Source organism: Neospora caninum, chromosome Ib (genome assembly GCF_000208865.1).
Source record: "Neospora caninum Liverpool complete genome, chromosome Ib".
Taxonomy (NCBI): Eukaryota; Apicomplexa; class Conoidasida; order Eucoccidiorida; family Sarcocystidae; genus Neospora; species Neospora caninum.
In genome coordinates, this window is record NC_018386.1 from 490581 (window position 1) to 508652 (window position 18072).

The 18072-nt window shown below is 56.5% G+C and overlaps 2 protein-coding genes across 2 annotated transcripts; both read left to right on the forward strand.

Moving 5' to 3' along the window:
• Positions 1 to 2899: 2899 nt before the first annotated feature.
• Positions 2900 to 10189, forward strand: NCLIV_002930 (uncharacterized protein; the record flags this gene model as incomplete). Its single annotated transcript, XM_003879792.1, has 1 exon — positions 2900 to 10189. One exon carries the CDS (start codon positions 2900 to 2902, stop codon positions 10187 to 10189), a length of 7290 nt encoding a protein of 2429 aa, XP_003879841.1.
• Positions 10190 to 13948: 3759 nt separating this feature from the next.
• On the forward strand, positions 13949 to 15736 carry NCLIV_002940 (putative microneme protein MIC4; the record flags this gene model as incomplete). Its single annotated transcript, XM_003879793.1, has 1 exon — positions 13949 to 15736. One exon carries the CDS (start codon positions 13949 to 13951, stop codon positions 15734 to 15736), a length of 1788 nt encoding a protein of 595 aa, XP_003879842.1.
• Positions 15737 to 18072: the final 2336 nt, after the last annotated feature.

An 18072-nucleotide genomic window follows, 5' to 3' on the forward strand; every position in this document is an offset into this window, starting at 1 on the left:
GTCCTTGTCGGCCGGGGGCTCGAGTGTGTCGAGCAAACCGATTCCGGATCGCCCGCCGCGCGGGTGCCGCGGGTTTCGAGTCAACGTGATTCGGGGCTTACCTTGCGCGGGGGACACCTTTCCCGAAGCTTTTGTCCCGTGGGATTGACGTGCGCGGGGAAGAAAAAGGCGCGCTCTTGTGGGTTCTTGCCTCGGACTGCGCCCAAGCAAGAGACGAAGTCCGTCCGGAACTCTCTCGGCGATGCTTCCTGTGCTCTGGAATCCGGGAAGGCCTCTGCTGGCTTCTTTTCTCTCCCGCAGTCCTCGAGAGCCTTTTCCCCGGCGGGCACCACTTTAGTTTCCTTTCGATTTTCGTGGGCATTTCCCTTTTGCATTTTTTTTTTCACTGGTAAAAGGCCCCCTTTTTTCCTTTTTTTGTAGAATGCAACGCGGCCATATAATTGCGGCGATGGTCCAGAAACCACCCAGGGAAGGCCACAGTGACCGCATCGTCCGTGCGTGTAGGGACGAATAGGGAAGGTTTCGTGAGGCGGGAGAGGAGAGACGGCGTGCGCGACAGCCCGGTTTGTGGGCACAGAGGCACACAGGCGGCGCTGGGAGCGAGGACGCGAATGTGCGATTCTCATTCCAAGGGGAGTCTGACCGTGCGTCAAGAGCCTAAAGCTTGCAAAATCCTTGCGGGCAGAGTCCTCTTCGCCTTCTGTGAAGGCAAGGAATCCGCCGGTTCACTTCAGCCTTTGTATACCCGCTGAGATTCTTGCGGTGCGGAAGAACTTCAAGGCGGCTAGAGGGGGAAGAACATAATCCCAGTGGCCTTTAAATACTTGTGTGCCGCCCGCCGCTCAGAGAGGGGGGGGGGGGCGGCTTGGTTCTTGTCTCTATACTAAACTTTTGTGGCAAGACTTCTGTCCAGGCGTGTGGCCCGACCTCACTCAGCTCAGAGCGAGGCGGAAAACTGACATGGGTGCTTTCGGATGAAGTTGCGCATTTGTTTCCGTGGTATTTCTAGCCCGCAAAATTCGGAACCGTGGGAGTGAAACAGGGCCAGCGATCTGGGTTTCTCACGTGGGGTTAATTGGTATTGCTCCGCCGATTCACTCTAAAGGTCGGCGGGTGCGCTCTCGATCGTCCAGCGCAAGATCGCACAAAAAGACCCGCCTTTGGACTTCTCTGGACCGCTCTGATATCGGATTCTGGGTTTTCCCCCGCAGGAGTCGGATCCGGCCCTTTGTGTGTAAAAAAACATTTTCCTCGCGTTGCAAATACGTCCCAAATTTTTTTCTGGCGTGGAGTCAGGAGAAGGACAGCGCCGCTTTGGATGCTGCGGGCGCGCACCAGAAGGCGGCGACTAGGCGGTTTCTCAGGTTGCAACCCCGACAAAGAAGCCGTTCCCTTTTTCGCTTTTTGGGGGCAGAAAGACAGGACTTTTGTCGCCGCGCCTTGGGTTCTGCGAAAAGGCACTGGACTGCCCTGCTGCCTTGTGCGCCTGGGCATCCCTGGGGTCGATTCGCCGCTGTCGCACGAGCGAGGACTCTTGTACAGACGAGGCTCACCGGGAGAACAGAGGGGGACTGGAAATGACTCGTCGATTCTCTGGCGGGCGGGACGCCGCGGAGGGAAACCTACCGCTTCATCGATTCGCGTGTTCAGATTAAGTTAACCCATTTTTTGCTGGGTTTTCCTCTCCGTGCCTCGCTGAGACCGTGTCCTCCGTGTTTGTTTCCTCTTGTTCGCGGCCACCACGCGCTCTGGCGTTAGCTTTTTTCTCCAATCCGGTGGCATGTCGAGGAATACTTTTTTTAGGCGCGTCTGCTGCAGTTTCGAGCCGTCCACGGCGAGTGGCGGTCTGCGCTGAGAAGGCGAGTGACGAGCGCAGCTGCGCGATTTGTGGTCCGTTTTTGCTGTTCCCAGTTCGGTGGGATAGGATCTCCAGCGTAAATGTGTTTTGTTTGGGGCTGAGACAGGAGGCTGGTGCCCACGGCGCTGGACGCAAAAACCTACGGGGGGGAGGCAGGTTGAGAAGCCGTGCAAAGCCCTGACGGCATACTGCTCGCCCAGGCAAGGATTCTTGTGGGGCGTTCTTTGAAAGTTGTTGTGTTTGCCATTTACGTGACGGGAGTCAGGATTCGCAATCTGGTCTCTGAGGTTCGCGCGGGTCTCTTGAAACGCCTTTTTTCTGTCACCTGCAGCCTTGATGCCAAGCCAGGATGTACGTAATGTGCGATACAAAGATACCAAGGTAGCACGTATGCAGCGCCGAAGAGGCATATTTGTTGCTCCTCTTGGCGACGTTTTCCGTGTGACACGCAGGCGTGCCTGTAACTCTTGGATGGCACCTGTTTTTCCAAGTGGGCCCGCAGGCTCGAGGCTGGTACCTTATTTGGATTCCGTGTCCCAGTTCTCGTTTATATAGTGCGGCGTCGGTGACGCTGTTAGTCTGACCCTAGTGCAAGACGTGTCATGTAAACAGACGCCCCCGCCGAAGACCTTCCTTCGTTTTGTGGGTCGGCTTTCTGCACAGCAAACCGTTTGTGCGTGCCCGGCGCTTAGGTCAAGTCACCCAGGCAGCCGTAGATGAGCGCAGATCCTCAGGGCGGCAGTCACCTTCCTGGTTACGAATATTTTGTAATGCTCCTGACGAGGCGAAAAACGTGCGTTCGAGGACGTTCACATGTATACGTCTGTTTGCAACGTCCAACCGCTTTGAAGAAGGGGTTTTCGGCTGGCATATTGTTGACGGCGCGGTGAACAGCGGACACCGTGCGTTTCAAAAGGCGCCGCCGCGGCCTCTGTCTACACAGTTTGAGGGTGCGTTACTTTTTCGGTGACCGGTTCTCGTTCTGTGCGCTGTTTCTAAAAAAGGTGTAGACTCCCCTTTCCTGCCGCTCCGGTTCTTGCCATGACGGGCGCCGGCAGTGAACGGGATGGGTGCTCAACGCTGCCGTCCGGCAGACTGGAGACAACAGCCGAGAAACTGATTTCAGGTGACGACTTTCCTTCTCTCGAGACAGGTGTAGGAGGTTTCTCGGGTCAAGACAAACGTCTGAGAAGCGCCAAAACGGTCGAATGGGCAAGCACTGGGATGGACGCTGCCTCGGCGAACCAGCGAGACCCCCCCCCCGTCCTGCCTCTGCTGAAAGAAGATCAGAGCCAGGCACTGTCGTCGATGGCGCTTTGGCAGAGACGCTTACCGACGGAGATCGCCGAGGGACTTCAGCCGTTCCCGCCGACTCCTCGAACCCCTACTTTGTTGCGGGACGCGAGCTCCGGCGCAATCAGCGGCTTGACCGGCACGGCGACCGGTGGAGATGAAACGCGCACCGAAGGAGTGACGAGGTCTGAATTGCGACAGGTCGTTCACCTGAAGGCAAAGATTGACGTTCACGGAGCTGAGAAAACGACAGCAGCGACGACGGATCTGGATGGCCGGGAGCTCGACCGAGTGCACAACGTTGAGGCCGAAACCAAGAACGAGGGTTCGAAGGAGGCGGGGAGAGAGACTCATGGCCGTGCACCGTGCAGCGCGGCGCCGCACCTTGTCGGAGGCTCCGAGGATGCAGAGGGGATGCGAAAACGCAGCTCCTTCGCCTCGTGTGCGTCAGAACCGACGCAGCCTAGTTTCGACAGTGCCGCGAGGGGCGACGCGCCAGTGGAAGGTGTAAATAGCTCTCGAATCAGGCCACAACCTGAGTCTGTTTCGCAGGTCGATTCAGGTGTGGTGAGCATCGAGGGAAACGCGGGGGCGAGTCTTTTGAACTGTCGGCTGCATGCAGGCCCAGTGTCCACGCCGGTGTCCAGAGCCCAAGAGCAGAACAGCTTGCAGTTGCCTCAATTCGGGAAGGAATGGGGAAGGTCGTCTGGTCTGGACTGTGGGGGTTCTGGCGACGACACGGGCAAAGCTGACGTGCCCGGCGATGGGAGCGGCCCTGTGCCAAGCGGCATGAGAACGAAAGACGCGGATGTCGAAGAACCCGCGGGCGAGGAACTCTGGAACTCGATCGGCAAACCGGTCTCAGCCGCGCTTTCCTGTTCCCTCTCGTCCGCCATTTTGAAGTCGAAGAAACAGTTGACTGTACCGCAGCCGCCGCCGCTCGTTCGGAGTTTCATCTGCCGTGTGTTTGCGGCCCAGCTGGCTCACGAGAAGGCGCTCCTTCTGCAGGTATTCGTCGATGCACTCCCGCGGCTGGAAGCGGAGATTCGCCAGCAGCGCGCTGCGGCGCTCGGCGGCGACGCAAGTCAAAGTCCGCTTCCATACGCTCGCAACCTCGGTGGTTTGCTCAGCCAGATCCGCGCAGGCGAGGAAGCCTCTGGGTGCGAGACCCCGGGCCAGGCGGGCACGCCGACCGCAGATGTCAGCGCAAGGGAAGCGACTTTCGCGCGCATTCGCACGGCGCGCGGAAACGCCGGGCACCTTGCACTGCAGCTGAAACACCACCTGCTCTCGCTTGTCTCTTACCTCCAACAGCGCGTGGAAGGTGGATCTCTGTCTGCGAACTCGACGTCGCCGAACACGCCCTCTTCCCGTGACGGCGCGGACCCGCTGGCAACGCTCGGCTCATCGGCGGTGTTTGGGTTCCACAAGCGGCAGCTCTACGAGGCGGAAATTGCGTTGCTGCCGCGCGAGTGCGTCGCAATCGCGGACGGACAGGCGAACCCTATCAGTGAGCATCCAAAGGCCGCCGACGCGAATGGGCCAGGATCAGTCGCGAATCTTCAGTCGAGCGAGGAGCCTCAAACGCAAGGTGCGGGTCCCCACGCCGAGTCCCACCCAGAAAAACAGGCACCGCCAAGTGGGGACCCGGCTGCGCCTCTTGGCGATGGCGTCGAGTGCCGGGGGCACGCTCCTGCGTCCGCACACGACAGCGGGACTCTAGGCGCTCTGAGCGAATCCAAGGACGACGGCGCGGAGTCGGAAAAGAAGGGCGGCCTGGAAATGTCCTCTGGCGCTGCGTCTCTCGGCGAGCGTCCCGAACGTCTGCTTGGTCAGGTGTTGGGCGCCGAAGAGGAGGTGCTCCGGGGCTTGCCAGCGTGCATGGTGAACTACCTCCTTATCTTCATGGATGTGCTGGTCCTGTTGTGCGTGGATCCGAGCGCCTTAGCGACGGCGGCAGCTGCGCAGATGGGGAAGAGGGCCGCAGAGAACGAAGGCGAAGGGACGAGCCAAACACGCGCAGCACCGGGCGCCTCGGGCGACGGTGCCCCGGCGAGCAGCGACAGTGGAGAGGGCGAAGAAAGCGGCGTCCTGCATTCGGGAACGGAGATTCTGTCCGAGCGCACCGCTGAGGGCGCCTCTGCAGACGCGTTGTCCCAGCATGCGACGCCCGAACCGGTGCGTGCCGCCTCTGCGTTTGACGCGGAGGACGAGGGGAAGGAGACAATGGCACGCGGCGCGCACGTGATCCTCTCAGTGGCGGTGGAGGTGGCGATGCGCGGCGCGTTGCGGAGCTTAGAGGAGCTCCGGAGCGTGCACAGTGAAAAGGCGAACGTGCTGTCGAGGGGACGAGACGAACACTTGCTGCTCCTGGAGCACGTCCATCGAGATTTCGGATGCCGACCCTACGGAGGGGAGACGATCCGAAAGGAGGATGCGGTTAGCCCGTCGACTGCCTCTCGGGCAAGAACCCCCGGCCATCGAGACAGCTCCACCTGCGCAGCGTCCACGTTTTCCTCGTCCTCGTCGGTAGGCTCCTGGGGACCGGACGCTTCGCCGAGAGCCGCCGTAGGCACGGACGAACACGCGTTCAGCCGAAACGAGCAGTGTGTCTCGCATGAAGCGGGGCGTCCTCTCTCAGGCTTTGGCGTGCACGACGGTGCACGGGGGGCGGGGAAAGCCAAGCCGTGCCTTGATTCCCAACTGCATGAGCGCGGCAGCGTCGGACACGCCTGGGACGCGGATTCACCTGGTAAAGGAAAAGCGGAGGAGGAGTTGGGCGATGGAACCGAACCTTTGGACCCCGAATCTATGCTGTTCTTTGCGCCGCTGTACTCGAGCATTCCGCCGTCGTGTCTGGGCGATGAGGACATTCCTAGGAAGGAGAAAGCGAGACAGAGGTGGGCAGCGGGGGGCGTCTTTCCTGAAGACACGGCCCAAGGGGTGTTCGCCCATGCCGACGGCGCGCAGCCCTATTTCGGCGCTGGTCCCGTGCGCCCAAGCAGACTTGCGAGTCTGGAGGAGCTGCAGAGTTTGTGGGGTGATCTTCTGAACCCTTCGTTTCCAGAGGGAAAATCTGCGTGGCAGGCAAGCACTCGTGGAGATGCCTCGCCGCCGTACTCTTTCCTCTGGAGGAAGGAAAGACTGCGCGAGACCTTGCCACTCCTGGACGGTGACTGTGCGCCACGAGGACATGATGGAAAGTTCACGAGCCGTAGTGGGGAATTTTCGGCGCGAAGCCCTGTGCGAGCGGACACTGAAGGGGATGCCGGAGTCCTGTTTGCCGGTGTCCCCTCGAGGGCAAGCAAGCGAACACGGTTGGAGCATCTGGATGAAGATATGCGGAATCCGGCGGGACAGCGCGGCGGTTTCTCAGAGGAGCACAGGGAGAAAGGGGATCGAGAAGAAGGGAGAGAGACCCTGAGACGCGCATCCTCGTTCACGATGGAGACCCGCCGCAGGAGGGCTGGCCTCGTTGATGACGTCCCCTTCTCTGGCTCAGATGGGCGGGGAGCCGAATGGCCCAACTCGAGCAAGTGGCGGCAGCGGGATCCGCGCGAAGCCTCTGGCCGACGCCTCTATTCCCAACCCTGTTCACCGTCTTGTGAGGGCTGTGAATCGTGCCTCGGCCTTGCGGAGTCGGCGGAGGACTGCGTGGAATCGCGTGTCGTCAGCGAGTTCCGTAAGGAGCGGTTGGGATTTCCAGGCGCAGGAAGTCTCGCAGGTGGCCGTGCGTCAAGGGGGGATGGCGCTGACGAGGCGTCTTCAAGTCCAGTCTACGCGGGCAACAGCCTCCTGCCAAGCGGGCGCTCGGGCAGTGCTTCGCCCGCTTGCTCGCTGGCGAGTGGACAGGTGTCATCGAGACTCAGCCACGCGTCCCTGGACTCAAGTTGCGCGAACGGCGTGTTTTCCGGCGCCTCCGGTGCTCGACGAACCGGCGGGCAGACTGCGTCGCGGCGCGGCGTCTGCGGATCCCCTGCAGAGGATGGTTTGATGCATCAAGAGGCGGGGATCAAAGCTGCGCTGGGGAGGGCTGCCGGTTCTCTCCGCTCGGGCGGAGGGGATCCTACGGCCCCCCAAGGCGCAGGCTCCCAAGGTGCGAAAAAGACGTCGCTGTCGGCGGGTAGCCGACGAGGACAAACCAGCGGTGCGCACGGATCGGCGGGCGACAGTGCGGGGGCGCGCCTGACGAAGGCAGGTGGAGGTGAAGCCAACGGTTCCCCGCTGGACGCGGAGGAAATGGACACTGGCCATGACACTCGGCGGCCCATGCGTGGGGTGTATTTCGATAAAACGCAGCGGTCGTGGATCGGGTCGTTCTACGAGGATCGACGCCAAATAAAAAAGCGCTTCAAGATTGACACGTACGGCTTCCACGAGGCGAGGGCCCTTGCCATTGGCGTGCGTATGACGTATGAGCGCCGCATGCGCAACGCAGAAAACTCGAGTCCCTCGTGTGGACGTGGGGCGAACGAGGTTCCTGGGCTCGCCCGGACGCCTGCCAAAGCTCTCGCCTCCCAAGCCTCTGAGGGTCGAAACACCCGAGCGGGCACCTCTGCCGTTACACTGAGTAGTGCGCAAGAGCCGGAATATGGAACCAAAGTCTACGATAGTACACGGCCGCTAGTCGGCGGCGCGAAACACAACAGAGTTCTGTACCCTGGTGGCCTCGCCAGACGCCCGGAAAGTGACGGTGAGAAGGAAGCGCCTGTCGGTGGCGAAAGTCCAGGAGGTTCCAATGCGGGAGAGGGCGCCAGCGAGCGAGTTGAGGAGCCTACCGCCAATGAAATGGGAGAGGACGCATCCGAAGCGATGGGATCTGGATGGCCCCGGCAGATCCGCGAACTCGTGAAAGACGAGGAAGGCAGGATTCCAGGCGAGATGCCGTCGACCGGTGGAAATGTGACGGAACTGAATCGCGCACCGGAGGCTTGGAGACCGTCTGTGAAGGAGCAGGCCAACCGTGGAGACAAGGAGTTGGGCGGCGATGAAAGGATATGGGGAAAGACGGAGGGTAAACCGTATGGACATTCGGGCGGGGCGACGGAGAGTACACGAGAAACGCGTTCATGCCTTCCAGGCGAGAGGAAACGCGGGCGTGAAGCAGCTGAGGAAGATCAGGAAGGGCGGTTGTCGCAGTGTCGGCGACGGACCGATGATTCGAGCGCAAACGCGTCATACGGTTTCGCGCCCGACGAAGGAGCAGCTGAGCGCACGGGTGGCGGTGACCCAGCGGAAGAGGAGCAACGCCGGTTCTTGAGTAAACGAGGCGATGCGGAGGTGGAACGACGATTGCTCGGCCAAGATTGGGACGCGGCGGTTGACGGCATGCACCAGGTTCTGAATGGCAACGACACCTGCGGGAGCGCCAGCGAGATGGCGGGCGTCGCGGAGGAAAACAGACGCAGTGCAGATGCTGTGCTGAAGTGGGGCGTTGATTGCGTAGACGCACTGGGGTCCCCCACGTGTGGCAACTCACCGAGAGACACCCGCGTTGGTGAAGCGGCCTCAACGGGGAGTATGCTGGTGGCGTCATCGGCAAGCAGGGGCGGCGCATGCAATCCTAGCCGAGGTAATGACTTGCGCGATGAGCTTGTTGTCGCGAGGACGCCACTTGACAAAGCTGGAAGGCCGGCCGCAGATGCATCTCCAACGTGTATCACTGATGAGGAACTTCAACAGCGGCAGCGCCAGCAGCACCAGCAACTGGAGGAAGACCTCGAACACCTGGCTCATCTTCACGAGCAGGCGCGGCTCCTCGGCGCCGGCGAGGACGCGGCGCTTTTTAGAGAGCTCAGCAGAATGCCGGACACGTGCCTACCCAGCGACAGCAGCAGGTTTCCCAGAGACGAGGAGTGTGTTCGTAAATCAGCTGGGCGGACGTCTGCGATGTCGTCAGGGTCGGATGCTGTCGGTTTCCTCCCATGCGACAACAGGAAGATGGCTTTGTCCGACGACAGGGGCGGTAGCCGAGACAACGTCGACGCAGGGAACTCGGAGGGACGGACTGCCGGAGGCGCGTCCTCCGGCAACGGGTTAAGTGCTAGCCAGTGGAGTCAAGACTTGCCACTCGGGGTGTTTTACACGAGCAAGAAGCACGCCTACTGTGCAAATTGGTATGAAGGCAAAAGACAAATGAAGCGGTACTTCCCCATTTCAAAGCTGGGAGAGGAGCAGGCACGACTCAAAGCTATTGCAGCCCGCCGTGAAGCTGAGCAACGGGAGCGCGAATCAAAACGGAAGCTAGCTGCCGCCGCTGCCGCAGAAGCTGCTGCCGCAGCTGCCTCATGCGGAAGTGGACGCAGTAACGCGCACCGTTCCCGGCACAACAGCCGGACCCTTTCGTCTGCACATGGAACGGGAGGCGTTGGGTCGAGCTCTCATGTCGGTGGCCGCCTCAGTAACGCGAGTGGCAATGAAGAAGCTGGCGAGCCGGCAGATCCGCTATCGCCAGCGTGGCATAGTGGCGGTTGTCAGCCTGTTCCGAATCGTTCTCAGCGAGCGCATGAAGATAAGTTTCACTTCCTTCAGCAACAGCAACTGAGTCAGCTTCTGGATGGCAAAGCTCACCCTTCGGGCGTTTGGGAGAGCCGCTTCCTTAGTTCCGTGCGCAGGATCGGTATGGAGTCAGATGTGAATCGTACGCAGTACGAACAGAGGTGGCGAAAGGCTGAGGCAGACGACATATTCACGAACAGCAAAAGTGCTCGTGGCGCAGATCGGCGCCTTAACGGCAGTGACAGAGAAAGCTACGGGCGTTTGTCCAACCCGTCTCACGGCTCCTCGGTCGCTGATGAGTCGCCGTTTAGTTTCGGTGGTCACGCCGCCCGAGACGCGAGGGGCTACGGGGGCGGAGGCAATCGAGGAGCAAACGGTCCTCAATCTGGTGACGGAGGCTTCGGAAATGAGTTCCAGCTAGCTGGTCTTGATCCGATGAGCAGTGGGAACGGCTATAGTTCCCGCGTTCAGCTCAACGGAGAGAGGGAGTGTGACGCCACCGAGCTCATGGTATGTGGAAGGGACGGTCAAGGGTGGTGATGCGCAGTCTGCTGTGTGTGTGTGCAGACCCCCTGACGTGTTAGCCGTACTGTCTATCAGATCAGCTTGGCGCGTACGCAGCGGGAAGCTCTGCGGAGGGCAGCGCGTCACGATCACAGAAGAACAGTGGCCGAACTGATACCCACGAAAACCTGTGTGGGTGCCGCGTGTGTGCACCGTGCTCAGGAATCGGTGGCGCATATACCGGGAAAACTGTTCCAAGGTGAAAGGGACGACGATGCGCTCAGTTCCCTTCTTGCGGCTGGCGAGGGTCTTCGAAGCACTGAGAGGTGTTGATATCGTGGGCACGGTGGACAGGCTGCCTCGTTTGGCCACTAGGCAATTCCGCCTCAGTCATACAAACTGCTAGGCGGTGCTGACGAGAGTTTGCAAGGAACCTCACGAAAACGGGAATTCAAGCGTCCCCGCGTGTGCCATTTGCCGCGTCTGTCTGTGGCTAGTTTGTCACTCTTCTTTGTAGGAAATGCGGTGACAGGGACGAATAGCGTACTAATCTGCATGAAATCGTTTAGTTGCAAAGACGATGGAAGCGAGCAGAGGCCAACCGTTGAGCTTTTTGAGACGAGGTAGTGCACCACACAGAGGGACTGTTTCAACGCTCACTTGATACCATTTCATTTGAAGCATGTTGTTTACTTACAACAAAATTGGTTTTTTATGGTGGTGCATCTTCGTTTGGCTACTGTATCAGCTGAGGCGCCAGTGTGCAAAAGGTTGAAATGACTACAGATGTTAACGTTTGTGTTGGTCACACGTCTAGCCCATAGACAGAGCAGGCGTGCAATCCTCGAGGCGTTTTGTTCAATTTGCTCCCACTAGGTAGAAGCGCAGATATTTGTGACGTTACTCGACCGAAGGACACTACGGCCGTTTGTGCGGGGTTGACCGCAAGCAAATTGCGTAGTTTATGCACGGACGCTCCCAGACCGTGGCATTCGCAGGGGTGTCACCGTCCCTAACGGGAAAAGAAGTCAACAACAATTCCAAATTGCTGGAACATCAGTCTTGTGGGAACAGACAAGAGCTGGTTTGGCATATTCCGCCAATATGACGTATGCTAGTTGCGTTGTGCGTGGAAGCCCAACACAGTGTAGTGCCGAAATTTTTCGGGTCATACCTGAGTTTCAATGTATAGTCTTTAATGGCGTGCAATGTGATACATTTTTGACTGGCGAATACATTTTGCGAACATCAGTGTTATAGAAAAACACACCTTCCGTTTTCGCAGTGGTACGCATGTTGTTGGTGGTGCAGTTATCTTCTGGTTTCTCATGTTTGTAGTAGTAATGCATGAAGGGGGACCGTATGTCTCGAGATGATGTGTCGGGTGACAAACTCGGCAGCTCATTAAATGAATCATCTAAAGTGTGGAACGCCTCTTCGTGTCCTACGGTTTCGGAGCTGTGTCCGCGGGGATTTCACGTGATAGCCTTTGTGGTCGACGATGTGTAGCATCACGGCGAACTTTTGACGCTACTGCGTGCCTATAGTGCACGGCTTGAGATGCAGTTTAGGTTGAAACGCAAATGATTCCCGTCGCCACTGTGTGTAGTCGGTCGAGTCAGTTGGTTTGCTAAGCAACAGGCTGGATCATGGAGTCGCCCATGTGGCTGAAAAATCACAGCTTCCTCGTGGTTGCCTGCAGCGGCCAGTTAGTAGCACGCCAGTTAGTAGCACCCGTGAGGTCTAGCCGGAGAGAGCACATGAGTCAGGTAGCCGACGTAGCGGGCTTTACGTAAGATGACATGGTAGTCTTTTCTGGGCTACCAGACCCTCCCGACGTAGAAAGTACCTTTATCGCCATCCGTACCTGTCACTTTTATGCATCAGGGATCCTTTTTTCACGATTTTGTTGTTTAGGAACAGCAAAAAAGCTTAAGCGCCGGCGCTCTTGCATTACCGATTTTTGTGGTTAGCGAGTGGTCAGATATTGGCAGAACAGGCTTCCTTCATATTCGTTGCCGCGCGCTTCTCGAGGCGAGTCCCCCGCTGTAACATATCGTAACAGCCCAGCGATCGGGCATGGAGGAGCTCATAGGTGGCGTGAAGCTATCGATGAAGTTTCAACAAGGCCGCCAGTTTCTCGCCAATATATGGCAGTGCTTGAATGTATGCTGTTTTGTTACAGTAACCGCGGTAAATGAAGTTTCGTGTTCACTCTCTCTGGACCGGTTCGACTTCCGGGACGGTCCATCCAGTCGACAGAGTTGCAGATAGGAATGAAGGCCTACATTAGGCCGCATCATTAATGTTGTGTCTATTCTGTGGCACAAAAATCCACATGGCACCTTTTGGGTTGGAAACCTCACCACACGGTTAGCTGCGAGGGTTCTTCTGTCATCAATGTGGCCCGTTACGAGCCTTCGTGATAGCCCCATAGATTGCCGAGGCAGAGGGGTGACATGCCGCTCATGCTTAGGAGTTTCACTGTGCACTTGCAGCTCCTACGGCGGATGCTATTTTCGTCTGTAGCTGCTCGGTACCGGCTCCCCTGTAATGGCACTTTCGTGCTCTAACCTTGACTCCCAGTGACTGCGAAAGGTAGTGGTTGTTCCAACTCAACCACTAACTTTGTATGAATGCCGGTCACGGGACCTGGGACAATTTATCGATGTTGCAGTGCAGTTTAGTGTCCGCTTTTACAAACGGAGGGAGCAGGGCAAGGACCGCCTACACGGTCACTACCTGGTCTAAAGGCACTGTAATGGGTGTCCTGCAGGCACCTGTTTTTCGCAGGGGTAGCTCTTTCCGTAGGCATCAAATGATGAGAGGAGCTGCTTTCCTTAGAGTCACGCCGAGTAGCAAGCATCGACGAATTCCACGAGGAGACCCCGACGGCAGCGGGTACCAAGATCAGACATTTTTTGTCTTGCTCGAGCCTCGATGAGGTTCTGTTCCATGGTGGCTACACGACTATCTACTACATGCGTGCATTCTCAGAAGGGGATTTCCCTCCATCGTAACACTTCAGAATACTGAGTCGACCGTTCAGCTACCGAATACACAAGTCGTCTCCAACTACTACCTAACGGCTCCTGTTCCCAGACTGGACCTGGTGGTGACAGAAACGTTATGGATCTCATATGGTTGCGTGACTCGTCAGGCTGCAGCGTTTCATCAATTCACTCGTACACCCCATATAGGACAGGTAAACGGAAGTAGAATTTGTATTATGAGCCGGAAGCTTCAGGGATAGTTGCAGATTGATCATCGTGGTACCCCATGACCACCTCCGCCGGGACTGCAGTGGAACTGACTATCATGCATTATCTCTTCAAAGAGTCGGTTACACTTTGCATTTAGCATGCGTCCGCTTGTCGTTGCGGAGAGTAATCTATCTGCCTAGTCCGCGCCCGTGCACCCGTAGCATCTTCCTGCGCCTATCAGCGACGACTGCTTTGTTGGTTGCTGAAGCTCATCAATCATTAGGAGACGAATCGGCGCCGCAAAACGACCCTGTACGTAGGCTGCCCAATAACAACCGCCATATCAGTACCTCCCCTCATGCAGCTGTCAACCGTCTCGATTGTCGAAGCGACGCATTAAGCCGACGCTCGTCGTGCGTCGCATTCCGGCGTCTTCAACCAATCCCCTCGCGCCCCTGTTAACCATTACTTCACTTCCGTTCCTCGCGCCAACCATATAATGATTGTTGGCTGTTCACATGTTTTGTCTGACGTGAATTGATGGGTGTGGACGTGTTTTATTGTGATCACTTGATCAGCACCCTCACACAAAATGAGAGCCTTGCTCTTGGTCCCCGTCATTGCGTGCTCGCAACAAAGTTCCATATGGTTCGCAGTGGCGAGACGCCATGGCGGACAACAACTGAGGCTGGGCGTTCCCGAATTCCGGCCCCTCTTCGCCCAAATGACTATAGGTGGTGACGAGCCTAGCACCACCGCCGCAGGTTCAGAGGATGCAAACTATGATTTATCATGTTTACATTCCAGCAATGTGGGATCCAAAGCTGCTACGATAGGCGACCCATTGCCAACTGGTTCTGCGAAACAGTGCGCACTGGTATGCAGAGAGGTTACTGAATGTAATCACTTCACGTACAACACACAAGCGAAGATGTGCTATCTGAAAAGTGGGAAACCGGATTTATATTCATATCCGGGAGACATGACGGCTCCGCGCAGTTGTGATACAACATGCTTTGAAAAGGGCGTGTCGTACGACAAAGCTCCTGACGTGATGAATCCGATATCCGCGAGTCAAGCAGTGGATTGCCAGGCGGCGTGTGCGGCGGACCCGAGGTGCAAAACTTTCACCTTTTCCGAGCCCGACAAGACATGTAGTTTCAAAGGACGGGGGTTTTCTGCGCATAAGCAAATGAAGGTGGCCGGCGTGACTTCTGGGCCGGCACAGTTTTGCGACAGTGGTGGGGACTTGAGACGCGACAGTGTTGGGGACTTGAGACGCGACAGTGGTGGGGACTTGAGACTGCAGGAGCAGGCTGATCAGCTATATGGTTGCGTTCACACGGAGGACGTTGGATCAGAAGCTCCGAACTTGTCAGACCCGAAGCCGGCTACTTCCATGGAGGCATGTATGAAACGGTGCCGGAGCGAGGGGAAATGCACACACTTTACTTTCAATGTGACGGCAGGGATGTGCCACCTTAAGGCTGGAAAGATGCAATTGTATCCATACGCGGGAGATCGAACAGGTCCAAAGAGCTGCGATACAAGCTGTTTTTGGAGGGAGGTCGCATACGCCAAAAATCAATTGTCAGATTTGGGATCAGCTTACCAAATTTTACAGCCGACTGACTGTCAAGCACTTTGCGCCGCCAATCCGTTGTGTAAGGTATTTGTTTGGGATTACTTCGAGAAGACGTGCGCCTTCAGAGGAAAGGGGTTCCTCAAACACAAAAAGCCACACGCCGTGGGAGCCATCTCGGGCCCTCGAGAGTTTTGCGATTTTGGCGGTAATATGCACCAGCGAGAAGAGGCGGATGCCGCCAATACGGATGATCCTGTTGACGCGGCGAGAGCGCTGCCTAATGCTGCTGATCATCACCAAGACTTGCTGTGTGTCCACACCGGCAATATTGGGTCAAAAGCAGGAGATATTGAAAGTCCGCAGCCAGCGAATGACTTGACTGAGTGCATGGCCAGATGCAAAGCGACAAAAAAATGCAGCCACTACACCTTCAATACGAACTCGAAGTACTGCCATATGAAATCAGGGAAACCTAAACTTTATGAATATCCTGGTGACCTGACCGGATCCAAAACTTGTGATACAAGTTGCTTCAGGAGGGGCGTCGACTACTCTACTGCCCCTGGTGTCGGTAAACCATGGTTCACTACGCTAGCAACTGACTGTCAAGTTGCATGCGGGGCTGAAGACGGCTGCGTGGCGTTCACCTGGCACGCGCCGACGTCACGATGCTACTTACTAACCGCAGGCTTTTCGAAGCATCGACGCGACGGTGTAGAGGGCGCGATATCTGGACCCTATACTTTCTGTGACGACAGCGAGAATCTTCAGGTGCTTGAAGAGGAAGACGCATAATTTAGCAGCAGCCGGGCTGCATTGTGCAAGCGAGATATTTGTTCACAGTGGGCAGCAACTGTACATGGCGACAGATCTGTTCCTAGGTAATGCAGAAGTGGTTTTCGCTTAACGAAGGAGCACTACAACTGCGGTGGAGACGTACTCGGGTATGTCAGAGATTGCAGCACAGCTACTTTCGTGTATAGAAATGCTCGTGTTTTAGGCGTTGCGTAGATTTTGTGTGCCGAATATTAGATGTTTTTCAGGTATTGCTCAAGCATGCGTTGATATCATCACAAGCTGGAGAGTGTGCAGTGGAGGTAGCTCCACGTTGCGCAATAAGGCGATGCCATTGCTGAAGTGACAATGCTGAGTGCAGCCGCGAGTTTCGATAGTCATCGGTTTTCCGTCACTTCTGCATCCAATGTAGTATTGTGCCACACTAAGGCATCGAAGCAGCCTGGCGGGGCAGTGGCTTTATTAACGTCAAGATTGTCGTGTGATGCTTCCTTAAGGAAATAGTGTGGCGAGATAGTTCACGTGATTGCACAGTCGCGTTCCGCAGACCTGGACATAGTAGCAAAAATCATCCTGTGACTGGCTGCAACTCAGGGTTACTGTTTTTTATGATTGAAAAGTTTTTCTCGAGAGCAAGGTTAGCCACGTGTTTCTCGATGCACCGGTGCACGTCACACCAAATAGCAGTCATTGGTGCGTGATTCACAGGACTGCAAATGCTGCAGGAAATGCACGTGATCAGTTATGGACAACCCTGTGTTCGTGTTGTTCCAAACGTTCGGGAGCTGAAGTCCACTCGCAAAACGGGCAATCATTTGTTCGTTGTGTGTCAGCAAACACAAAGAATAACGACTTCCTTGGCCAACAATAGATGGTGGCACCACTGGAACCGTATACATGTTTACTCAGGCTTGTGGTACAATCTAATGCTGTTAAGGAGAACGTTGCGTGCAGAAAGCTAGCCGATCGTAGTCATTGGAGGCAGCCAGTGGATTGTAGTTATCATGAGGTAACGACGGTCTGACGGCTTTTGGATGCAATCTATTTATGTACTGTGACAGCACACAGAAGCTTGAACCATCCGCAGCCAAAGCTGTCTTTTTGGCACGGGATACCAATTGGACACAGACGTTCACCCCTTTGGTTTTGGCTCTATTGATGAGACAGGTAAACCTGTGTTGATCAGGACCGAAAGTCATAGGGGCTACCGGGGGCGTCGCCTAGGGAAATTCCTGGGGTGGTTGGTGGTTTTTGCTTAGCCAGTTTTCTATGACACAGGATTGACGGGGCACTGCCTCCGGTACATTTTCCATTACCGCCTTTAAATGCACCGCAGTTGTTTCTGCGGTTTGTGGCATTGACAAAGAATTTGCCTACTGCGGCAGAGTGGGATGGAAAGGGAAGGATGTTCTTTCAGCCAGCCGAGGGCCCCACCTATTTGAGAACAGAGACCTGCGCATCGCACGTAACGGCCGCTGTAGAATAATGTCAAAATCGATCTCACGCTCGCTGCCCTTGATTGCCTTCGCTCAATTGAAAAACGAGTGGCAATTGAACTTGCGTGAGCTGCGTTGCGGCAGGTGCTGCGACTCGCTATGCTAACGATGGAAACAGCGGAGTGTATCTTAGGATCAGCCCCCCAACGGAGGGTGGACACCTCTCCGTTAACTGGACCGCCGTTAACCGATTCTCCGACCGGTGGACAGAAAGGTCCGGTGCCATTTAATACAGCAACACCGAAATGGACGTTGGTTCTCGTAGCGCCTATTTACCGAAGAGAGTGACCGATATGCCTAGTGCAGTCGCTGCAACCGACAATCGACGACGCGCGGCGTTGACGCACACCGCTAACGTTGTCCGTCGGATTGTGGACTGCAGAAAATACGTCAACAGTTGTCGCGAGGCCGGTTCCGATTTTTAACTTTCTGTGAAGGCGCGCGAAAGTTTGGAATTATCCTACTACGTTAAGGTTGTTCCACATCGGTTAGCTCTAGCCGTGACCGAGGTGCACACTCCCGCGGACTGCCGTTCGTGGAAGGCACGAGAAGCTCTGGTTGCTGCAGGCATGGCCACAGCCAATTGAAACGTCATTTATGGCTGTGCTAGTGGTATCAGTATGGTTTAAGTTGCCGGCACACGTTGCGACGTTACGTGAACATGAGTTCTATGAAGCGAAAGAGGGACAGATCTTACCCGCCTCCCTTCGCCATTCTCGGATACTCTCTACACCATATGGGAAGGTGACAAGGCTATTTGGCGGTACCCCTCTGTGCATGCAGTAGAGCAGCTTGCAGACCGTTCCTTGGATTCCGGGTACAGCTCATCAGAAAGCGAAC